Raw genomic sequence first — 11,790 nt, 5'->3', positions numbered from 1 at the left:
GTGTTAACATTAATTTTTAAAATCTCACATCACTAAATCTCCATTGAGTTTATTTTTCAAATTCATTTGTGTACCAAATTACAATTTAATCAGGAAACTGGTCTAATACCCTCTTGAAAATGTGATTAATCTCTTTGGAACGTTGCCTGACAAAGTAGATGTTTTCTGTTTTTATTTTATGATCACTGATCTTCCTGTGCCCTTTATGAGGAAAAGTGAGTGACAAAGCAGACAAAGGGAAGGCAAATGGCTTTTTAATTATTTTAATACAGAAATTTCATTGTTCTTAAAAAATCTTTTCAGAAACTTTTACTAAAGCTTTTATGTACTATGATAAAATATGGCATTATAAAGCAAAATGTATGGTAAAAACTATTAACAAAGCCAGTAATAAAAAGAAGTTTAAAAAGCTGTTAGGGGAGTGCAAATACGGTATGAAAGAAATTGATTTGGCTTTAATTCCATCCATCCATTCATCCATGCAATCATTGAGCTTCCACCTGATGCCAGTTGCTGTGCAGGGTATCAAGGATGTGAAAATGAGAAAGGTACGGTATATGCCCCAGAGGGATATCTCATCTAGAGGGGATAGAGGTGTGTCAAGAGGTGTGACAGACACTGTTGGTGCCCCAGGTCACATTCCTTTGTCCACCTCTGACTTGAGCTGTGGTAAACAGTAACCATGTACGTTGATGGCTTCTACTACTAGAGTCTACTGACTTCCTCAGCTTTACTACCTCAGAGATTTTCCCGAGCCTACTCTATTGCCAGTGTGTGTGTGTGTGTGTGTGTGTGTGTGTGTGTGTGTAATTAACACCCCTGGGAAAAACCCAACCCATGGCAGGCAGGAGTTGGTGGATAAATGTCTCTGGCTTCCCATCCTTCAAAGGATAATTATAAGGAACATTCTACATGGTTCCTCTGAGGATCCCTACTGGTATTGAGCCCCAATTACCCACAATTATAAACTGTTAATAATTCCTCCTTTATTAGCTTTCTTTTTTTATCTGTGTTGTCCTTCCCTCTTGCTTCCTGGGAACACACCCAAATATGCTACTTGTACCTGAGTTCCTTGTCACTTGCACTCAAAGTCCTGCTTTTGGCAGAACCAAATTCTTGTATTACCAATACAAAGTAATAATTTCTATAGATGATAAAGATATCAATGGAGTTCTCTTGTTCTACAGAGGATGGAGCAACTAATTTCTTGGGTAGGAGTTGCCACGAAAGACTACAGGTGAATGCAAGAGTCAGAAAATAGGAGAAATTTGAAATTGGTAGCTGAAAAATAAGGCTCTCCAATTTCTTTCACTATAGCTCAATATGAGATATATAGTCCTGGGATGATAGTATGGAGGCTAATTTGCATACCTCCTGTTATTTGAGTGAGTTATATTTGCCTGAGCCCATTTGAGCTTTTTGGAGGAGTCAATGATGAGACAAGTTGGAGCTAATGCCCAGTCCTAGGACTAAGCAGTTTTTTAGGACAAAGAATAGGAACAGGTCTATGCTTTGACCTTTGAAACCATCCCCTGACCAGGGAGGATGCTTCAAGGTAGGAGAATGTTAAGATGCCTAGGCTTGGTCCAGGGATAATGGTTGTGGTCAGGCATGAAAGGACAGTTTGCTGGCACGCTGCATGGTGGCTTTCTACTGTCTTCTAACCAAGCTCCCAGGGGAACATGCGCCAGGTTGTTACCAGATACAAACACAGGTTCTTTAGCCGCCACACAAGAGGGGCCAAATAAAACTGGAATACCAGGCTTATGGCAAGGGAAGTGTTTTTTTTTTTTAAAGATTTTTATTTTTTTCCTTTTTCTCCCCAAAGCCCCCCGGTACATAGTTGTATATTCTTCATTGTGCGTCCTTCTAGTTGTGGCAAAAGGGACGCTGCCTCAGCGTGGTTTGATGAGCAGTGCCATGTCCACTCCCAGGATTCGAACCAACGAAACACTGGGCCGCCTGCAGCGGAGAGTGTGAACTTAACCACTCGGCCATGGGGCCAGCCCCACAAGGGAAGTGTTTTTATTTTGGGTGATATCAGCCAGGAAACAAGAAGCAGCCCTCAAATTCATCTCATCTCCCCGAAAGATGGGAGGCCGGGGGTTTTGAAGGTTTTGAGGAATGTGGCTGCTTGTAGGGAGGAGGAGCCTGAGGCCTTGCTGGCTGGTGCTTTCCCACCAGGCTGTGTTTGGCCTTGTGAGGCTGCTTTCAGGGAGGAGGATGGTGAGATAAGGGAATCCACAGGTGGCTGTCCTTGGTTCTCTGCCTCCATGGTGGATGGTGGATTCTGGTGCCAGAAAGCCAAGGAGTAAGCAGGGAAAGGGGATGAGTGCTTTGGTTTTACCCCCATACATGCTGGGTTTAATGTAGGGCAACTGATATCAGGGCCAACATAAAGGTTCCATGAGAGAGGGGCTATGAAAATTAGAAGAGAGAGTCAAAAGGAAAAGGTATAATCCATCAAAGCATTGTAAAAAACTAAAATAATGAGAACCTCCCTGTGGAAGGCCCATCCCCCAGCAGAAACCAATGCCCTGTCTAAGACCTCTGGAGAGTATGAGCTTTGAACAGGTTCACAGTGGTGTTAATGGGAGGGAACAATGTCCTCCCTCAGCTCCAGAGCCTAAAACCATGCCAAGAGGTAGGCAGAACCATCAAAGTTCCTGAGGTCACAAATGGAGGGAAACCAACTGAGGCGGCTGCCAGTCGGTCAGAAGTACGAAGTGGGGATGAGTGAGAGCTCTGGTTCTCAGACCCAGAGAGTATGGATATAGTTATCCACACCCCGTCACTCTTTCTCCCCAGCCATCTGGTAGTTGGATACTGGCTTACAATGGATTACTTAACGAACCAACAAGATTATGCCTCATCTCTAAAATAGCCAACCTGGAACTCTCTCCTTGGGCAATATAATAAAGCCTAGTGTGGAATGCAATGACAAACAGTAGAAAACCTCAGGTATGAGGCCTCTGTTTCTCATACTCATTCTTAAAATAACTTTCAGATTCATTTCACCTGAGTTCCCATTTTCTCATTTGTAAAATGGAGATAATAATACTTACCTCCTAAAAGTATGTTGTATAACAGACAGTGTCTGCTGAGCCTCCAGCATCTCAGGGCCTGACATAGCCCAGGTATTCAGGAAATTTTAGCTGTCTCTCTCTCCTCCCATAAGGTAAGGAAGAGAGTAGCGATTAAAAATAGATCTGATTTCTTTTTTTAAATTGTCAGGATTAAAGAGGGAGAATCTGAAAGTAAACTTTCTTTCCTTAAAGACCTAATAATCAGATCTGGAGTATTTCTTTTGGGAGATCAGAAAATGGGTTAGATTTTTAAGATTATGTCTTCTCTTACAAGAGTCCCCTGAAGATTTTTGCCTAATTTGCAATTTAAGAATTGTAAACTGTCCTTACTTTTAAGACTTTTATGAAATTGCATAGACATTGGGTAATATCAGGGATGACTGTATAATTCATAGTTCATGAAAAAAACAAAATCAGTGTTCTGAAATGTACCTAGATAAAAATAATAGTTCTCTGTCTCTTCACACATAGGATCCAAATAGTCATAGGACTGTAATACTTATTGTACTTATATATTACTATATATATTTATATATTTTACTATTACTATATAATTTACTGTACATACTATATATTATATGTATGTAAATTATATATGTATATATACCATAGTGTGTTATATACTATATAATTTACTATATAAATTATTTATTTTACTATAATACTATTCTACTTGATTTTAGTTATTTTTTATAAGATTTTAAATATGATCACTGATAAATGCTTCCTTAATATTTAGGTACACATATATGTGTGTGTACATAATGTACATGTTTGGGCAACAATGTCTGTCTTGCAAAATGAGGATAATTTCATCATAATGCTCTTATGCAGACTCTTCCAGGAAATAGAATGAGCTCTACGGTTAGTTGCATCTCATTGGCCCACATCATCTGAAATGCTTCCATGGTCTTTCTATGAGGTCATCGTTTAGAATTCAGAATTTGAGTCCAGAAGATTTTGTCATAGTAGCTGCACAATTCTGTTTATATTGACTACTAAAATGTTTGTTCAATATCGTATTTGGGCCTACTGTGACCAAAGATGTTACATGGCAATCCCTTTTATAAGCTAAGAAATCTTAACAGTAAACGCAATTATTTCTTGAATACTTTCTTTGAGCAGAATGCTGTGCTAGGCTCTGTGAACAATATAAAGATGAAATTTCTCCCTGCCTTCAGAAGCTCACATCATGGAGAGAGAGACAAATACATTCATTCACTCCAAATACTGAAAGCTACCATATTTGGTGGGCAGGTACTAATAACTTTATACCCGTAGGAGATGATATATTATGAGTTCTATAACAAAGATACAGAATTGTTTTAGATACTATGGGAAAGGAGGGACAAATTTGGATTAGGGATAGCCAGTAAGGATTTATTCAGGATGTGCTATTTGAAATTGTCTATGAACGATCAACTGGATTTTGACAAGTAGAAATTGAGTGGGAGAAGTACACGCTTGGTAGAAGGGACTGTATGTGCATGTATAGTCATAGATAAACTGAGACTCAAAATATACATTTATTTTTGTTATGTTTATTGTGTTCCTGTACTATGCAATACTTTCATCCAATGAATCATGAAAAAAAATGCCACTATGATGTAATTAACTGAAGGATACTCAGACCATTCAGTCTCTCGAAGAGAATATGATCACAGGAGAAAGGGTGATTACTTTAGAGACAGCTTATTGGGCTGGGGTTGGCTTAGGTGGTGAGCTTGGAAGGCAGTGACCTGGATAATGGATGGTGGTGTGACTCTATCTTGCAGTTCTATAGGGCAGAAGTCCAGCATGGGTCTGATTAGGCTAAAATCAAGGCATCAGCAGGGCTGGGTTCCTTTTTGGAGATTCTAGGAGAGCATTGTTTCCTTGCTCATTTAGGTTGCTGGCAGAATTCACTTCCTCATGGCTATAGGACTGATGTCTCCACCTCCGTTCTGGCTAGCAGCTGAGGGCTGTTCCCAGCTTCTAAAGGCCACACATGCCTTGGGTTATGAACCCCTTCCTCCATCTTCAAAGCCAGCAACGCTTCTGCCTTCCCCTTCCACTTCTCAAGGTCCTTAACTTTAATCACATTTGCAAAGGCCTTTTTGCCATATAAAGTGACATACTCACAGGTTCCAGGATTAGAGCTTGGACATCTTTGGGGGACCATTACTTGGCCTACCACACAGTGCCTTCATCTCCCGTGATGTCTCCTGGAAGTGTAGCCAGTGGCAGAATAGAGGGCTACAAATGCTCCTGTTGGGGTGTTGTTGCTATCAGTAGCCACTCACAGCAGCAAACCTGGGTCCTCTGCGAGAGATGATGGATTTCCGTTCTAACCCAGCAGTGAACTTAGAGCCCAATGAAACTTTCAAGGTGAGAAATTTAAGTTTCTAACTTGACATTTTCTCTACATTTACCAGCTGTATGCTAGCCAGTATAGAAAACGAGGAATTCAGAGTACAGCCCCTGCCTAACAGATTCACAAATTCAATTTGTTAGACTGAGGGAGAAGCAGCATGATAATGGTATGAGGCAAACCCTAAGGACAAAAGAAACAGAGCTAAGGAGGAGCGAGCCACTGCCACAGGTTAACAGGATGTTAGGGCTGTCCAAAGGACCCGGGATACCACTTAGTCGTGTTCTAGGCCTTTTAGGAAAGTCTCTTGGGAACAGACCCTGCCCTTATATCTCATCTACTGCTTTATCCCCAACATCTAAAACCTTGTTCACCACTTAGTCGGGGCTGAATAAATACTTGTTGACTGACTAGTGTGGGAACTCAGGTCAGAGAGGTGAAGTGATATGGTCAAGGTCACACAGCTAGCTTATGGCAGAGCTGGATCTAGAAACCAGTTTTGATTCTTCATTCTTTGTTCTATCAAATTTAGGAAGACAGTTCCTGGAAAATGAACTACTCCGACAAGTGAACCGTCCTGTATGCTGACTCTCTCCCTTGCACATAGCATTTCTTCTTCCTATATGAAACATTACCAACCAAATCTGTCAACTTAATGTCTGAAACGTGAGGCAAGAGACCCGAGTTCTTTTCATAGTGTCTCTATGCATTTCCTTTGTAACTGAGGCAAATTACTTAACTTGTCCAAACTCAGTTTCTTCTTCTCTAATGAGAGAGGCTAAAGTTCCTTTCAGTCCTGATGTCCTGTGATTCTAAATTTCACGAAAGCTGATTAACAAACTCACCCATGGACCATATGACTGCATCTCCTTATATCAGTGTTGTTGAAGCACGGGCAGTACATCACCTCTATCACAATCACCCGGGCTCCTTTTAAATATGCTGATTTTGCAACTGTTAAAAAGAATAAATTAGATGCACAGTTGTTGATTTGCAGGAATTTCCATTAGGCCATGCTTCTCAACCCTTTCTTTTCTATAGTCATGGTACACACAGAAAGTGATAATGTTTATGTGGTGTGCTGGGGTAAGAGACCTTAGACCGGCTCTTGGCCAATGTACATCTGACTGAGAGACTCTGCCATAAGTCTCACTGGGTGAGAATAACACGTTGCAGAAAAACATATATACAATCCCTTTTTTTCAAGACAATGCCAAAATTCTGTATGAGTGTATATAAGTATGTCTGCATGAATATATAGTATATGTTTGTATATGATTATATAAATGTTATGTGCGTGTAGATATACAACACTATAAGAATATTGAAGGGAACACATTAGGTTAACATAGAAGGAGAGAGGAGGAAAAACAAAAATTAAAAATTTTTTAAAAAGATGAAAACATTGGTATGTACGCTATGAATCCATTCATGCATTTATGTAAAAGAATGTATTTGTATATAAAGACATTTAAAAAATAAAAAAACACAGATCCAGGGCCGATACCCTAGCTCCCTTAAAGCCGAATCCCAGGGACAAGAGCTGTGGAGAGGTGGGCGTCTGTCTGCATCATCAACAAGTATTCCAAGTGGTTCTGTAACAATGAAGTCTGTAAATCTTTGCATTAGGTGCTAACATCATTAGCTGTAAACATAGCATAGTTGGAAATTTCCATCCTGCAGTGCAGGCTCAGCTGATCCTCATTGTCTTGGAACATAGTAGATGCATAATAAACAGCTGCTGAGTATTTGAGTCTTTTGGAGGACAGGTGGAGGGAGTGAGGGCCAAAGCGATGAGGGAAGCAGGTCAGCTGGACAAGGTCAAGCTCAGGAGAGCTGAGAAAAAGCAACTAAGAACAAGGGGCTCTGCCCGTTTGGCATTTCAAACATTCAACAATATTTGTTAGGCACTAAATACATGCAGGACACTTTTCTATGTCTGATTTCATTTAAGTCTTAAGTAACCCCTTACAGAGACAGAGAGGTGTATCAGAATTGGGATATGGACCTGACGCTTGTTTTGAGCACTAAGCTGTAAACCAGCCTCCAGGCAGCTGCTGACGGTAAGATGGTGAGCACAAGATTGTTCCCTCTTTTTCACATTTGGAATCTTGCAGCTCTGCCATGATCATCCCTGTCTGTTGTCACTTAGTAGTTGACACTCCTAGTCGGCTGCCTAGAAGCAGCTCCCTTGTCACCTGGAACCCGCCAAGCAGAGATTATAGCAAATGTGGTTTTTTACCCCTAGCTTGTGTTTTCACAGTGGGGAGAAAGTATTTCCCAGGTGACTTTGCATAGTGCAAGCCCCCAAAAGGTGGACAAGGCTAAATCTAGTTCCTTCCAATTCTTACGCATCCGCCAAGTGAAAGTAATTCTCTTTGTAGCTTCATCTTCTTACGGCTTTTCTGTTAGAGCAGAAGGAAGATGCAAGTGGGGGAAGAGATGCCCTATCAACTTCAGAGGTGGGGTAACGAATGGTACATATACCGATTTTTCAGTAACCTCATCCCTGGTGTTTGGGAGTGAATAGGAAAAAATCAGAGGTGTATATTTTGCGCCCAAACGCCTGAAAATAAACAAAAACAGCATCTTTTTGTCATCCACCAACATTAACTCGAGACCCTTGATCTCTGGACTTATGCCACCCCTTCGATCATTTCTGGGGAAGTAGCCATTTTGCAGGTTCCGTGGGAGTGGAGCCGGGGCTGGATCCGGGTACTGAAGCCTATCTCTTTCCTAAATCTCCGCGGAGCCAGTCCGGACCGATAGCGCCGAGGCTGGTGTCCGTGACTTGGAAGCACCCTAGAGTCGGAGGGGCCGGAAGACGAGAGGCTGGGATTCCCCGTGGGGTCAGGGGTTGTGCAAAATTCATCAGCGAGGGCAGGGGCCCGGGGACGTCGTCTTTGGGAACCGGTGAGGAGCTCTCCGTCCCCCGCGCCTCTCGCCCGAGGCCGGAAGCGTGGGGAGCAGCCTGTTTCCCCTGGTGTGCAGCCTGCCTTCCAGGCTGCTGTCCCATCCTGGGGAAGTGGGGGTCCGTGTGCGTGCTTCTTGCTCACAGAGTACCACCTCTTCCCTAATCGCGCTCGGTCACAGGGGCGATTTTAAGTCGGTGATGGTACAGTCCCGCCCGGCCACACGCCCCGCTCGTCCGCCTGCGGAGTCTCAGTCTGGCCCTGGGCAGGAGGACGGATCCCCTCAGCTCCCAGCTCCCTCCGCCCCCGGCCCTACGCGGTCGTCGCCAAAGCCCGGAGCGCTGGATCCCGGCCCGGAGGAACGGGACGGCGAACCGGAGCGGCGCCGGCGGCCGGGCGGCCCGCGCACCGGGCATGCTCAGTGGCGCGGCGGCTGGGCGGCCCCGCGCGCTGCACCCGGATCTGCTCGGCGGCGGCGGCGGCGGCGGCGGCGGCGGCGACGTGAGCGCGCAGGGGGGCGGCGGCCTCGCCTCGTCTGTCTCCCTGCGCCTGGGTCGGGTGGGTGACGCCGAGCGCCGGAGCGATGTCGGACTTCGACAGTAACCCGTTTGCGGACCCGGATCTCAACAACCCCTTCAAGGTGAGCGTCGTCGCCAGCATCTCCCGCCTCCGGGACGCGTCGTCGTTTGTGAGAACAGACAAGTTGCTTCGCGCCCGCCCCTCGACTCCCCTCAGCCTCCTGGACAGGGCGCGGGGCCGCCGCACCCCGCTTGGGGGTCGCGCCCGGCCCGCGCCCCTCGTTTGGGTGTCGGAGTGGACCCGGCCCGGCTCCCTGTGCGGCCGCCAGTCCCCACGGCCCCGGCCGGGAGGGTCGTGCGCTCGCCGGGACTGGGCCCGCGCCCGGGGTTCCGGCCCGGCTCCCGGGAGCGGGGAGGGGAGAGCCCGGGGCAGGTGGAGCTGTCACCTGCCAGGCGAGCTGGGCCGGCCGGCCGGGCGGGGCCGGGAGGCGGCGGGGGGCGGGGGGCTCGCCCTCGCTGGGGTTGTCATGGGGACCCGCGGCGGCTGCGAGCTGCGTGCGGTGATGGAGAGGCGAGGGCACCGAGAACGTTGCAATTAAAAGACAAAAAGGTTGTGTTTCTATTTTTTAAACTTGTGTTGCGCCCAGATACCCCCCCCCCCCCACGGCGTTGCCACTTCTCCCCCTCCCCCCACCATTAGGGTGAGGTTGAGGGTACTGATATCAAAGCCTAGGTTAAAAATAAATAAACACACCTGAAAACAATAGTGCACGTGGACCACCATCTTCCTACCTGGCAGCCTTTCGTGAGGCCGGCGACGGGATGTTTTCCAGGCTCCTAGTGCGTCACCGGTTCTCCGGGCCACGCCAGGATACCATTTCCCCCGGGAGCTGCTTTCCTTCTCGGAGTCGCCCTCATCACCCCCAGCTTGGGAAGGGCTTGGCGCAGAAGTGGCAGAGGCAGGCGGCTAAGATGTTCTTTATCTGAGCTTGAATTAATGCAACATCTAAATAAATATCTCTTAAAAGGATTCCGGAGCAGCAGCTGCCTAGCACGTGTGATTTGTTTTCAACTGTTGAAGTTAGCAGTTTTTAATTTCCCCTGGATGTGTGCAATAGTAACTTTAATTTGTAGTCACCCAAAATGAAATACTAACTTTAATTTGTGGTCGCACAAGTGTCACTTCTGGCTCAGTGAGTTTACGTTTATTCTTTTTACTCCTGGTTTTATCCCTTAGGAGGAATCCTGGAAGAGGGAAAATCCGTGTTCTGTTTATTAACCTGATAACTTCGTGGAGGATTATCTTAATAAGTGATCCCGGTTATTATTGACAACTTGACTCTGTGGAAATGCAGGATAGCCTCAGTCACTATTCCTTTGCCCTTAATGTCATTTAAGACAATTCTCTACAACTGGCCTGAAACTTGCGGGTTTTTACCGATGATATGGTTGCACTTTAAAGATAATTTTTTCCCCCCAAGTTTAGTATTCTGTCATTCCATGTGGAAAATCAGATTATTCTTAAATCATCGGTATTCTAAAGAGACATTTCATAAGTTGCCAAATGGGTGTTATTTTAAAATATTTTGAAGGTATAACATTGAGAACTGTTACCTTTACCTGATTCAGAAAGTTCGTTGATGCTGTTTATTCACCGTCTGTCTGACAGTTTGGCTGTCCATTTCATGGCTCATTTTGTATAGCTGGTTCCCTTGTTAGGGCATGACCCTGTCGTCTTCTTAACCTAGACTGCTCTTTTTTGACATCCAATGTTGCCTCGATGCCCTGTTTTTCTGCCATATGTAAGGTTGCTGTAGTAATTCTAAACCCCAAAGTAGTTTTAAATACTCATTCATTGTGGCATAAAATTAGAAATCTTTTTCTTTATAAGTGGATGCACCAAGACAATGATTATTCAAGTTTATAAAATGCTTTAAGAGGTGGCTAATTTAGACCTTAAGACTTGGCTGTACACATTCCTGTTTATGGTCTCTCCCTGTTTTGGTGACCGTCACAGCTCTGTGTATCTGACCTTTTTTCTTTCCATTTGTGTCCAGCTGCCCTTCCTCTTCTCAAAGTAAAGCTTTACATCTATAGCATATTCTTTCTTCTTCTAATTTTGGCTTCCTGCTATGTAAATTTCTTTATTGAAATAGCATCTCTGGTCCTCTCTACTTAAATATAAAAAGTTCCTATATTCATCTTTGTGTTACGTTATGATCATTTTTCTTTTCAAATCTGTTATTTTCAGTATTTGAAGTATTTCGATATTAGAAAATAAAGTTCATGTTTTCAAAATATATATTTCACATTTGGCATCCATCCTAATTTCTTCTTGATTAAAGATTGATTTCCATTGCTTTTTTGTTTTTTTAACATTTCTTTTCCTTCACTTTAATGTTAGGAACACTTTTGCCAGCATCTTCATTTGAGCCATGTCATGAAAATAATTTCTGAGGATGTCTCCTTAGATAATGTAACTACAGTGCTTTACTTGATTTTTATTAGCTGTTGTAAAATCTTTTGCTGGATTCAGTTTATTTTTGAGTGCCTGCTTTATCCTGTTGGTTGTGATAGACTCAGTGAATGAGTTTATGGAATTTGAATAGTTTTCATTGTGCATCAAGAAACTTGGAATAACTGGAAATGTGTACTAATCTGAAAGAAAATAAGATTAATTATATGGAGTTTTTGAGAATCCACTCTTGAATTGTTATGATGCAGTTTTTTGGGGGAAGATTAGCCCTGAGCTAACTGCTGCCAATCCTCCTCTTTTTTCTGAGGAAGACTGGGCCTGAGCTAACATCCATGCCCATCTTCCTCTACTTTATATGTGGGCATGGCTTGCCAGGTGGTGCCTTGTCTGCACCGGGATCCGAACGGGCGAACCCCGGGCCATCGAAGTGGAACGTGCACACTTAACC

The 11,790-nt window shown here is 44.2% G+C and overlaps 1 protein-coding gene across 1 annotated transcript in view; it reads left to right on the top strand.

The window, feature by feature from the left end:
- Positions 1 to 8,719: 8,719 nt before the first annotated feature.
- Positions 8,720 to 11,790, top strand: part of SCAMP1 (secretory carrier membrane protein 1) — an 82,389-nt gene continuing 79,318 nt past the window's right edge. The window contains exon 1 of the mRNA XM_023618123.2: positions 8,720 to 8,988. Coding sequence (XP_023473891.1) covers positions 8,932 to 8,988 — 57 coding nt within the window. The 5' untranslated portion in view covers positions 8,720 to 8,931. The remainder of the gene's footprint in view (positions 8,989 to 11,790) is intronic.

This window comes from Equus caballus, chromosome 14 (genome assembly GCF_041296265.1).
Source record: "Equus caballus isolate H_3958 breed thoroughbred chromosome 14, TB-T2T, whole genome shotgun sequence".
Classification (NCBI taxonomy): domain Eukaryota; kingdom Metazoa; phylum Chordata; class Mammalia; order Perissodactyla; family Equidae; genus Equus; species Equus caballus.
Note: the sequence above shows the minus strand (reverse complement) of the source record. Positions and strands in the feature narration are given on the sequence as shown.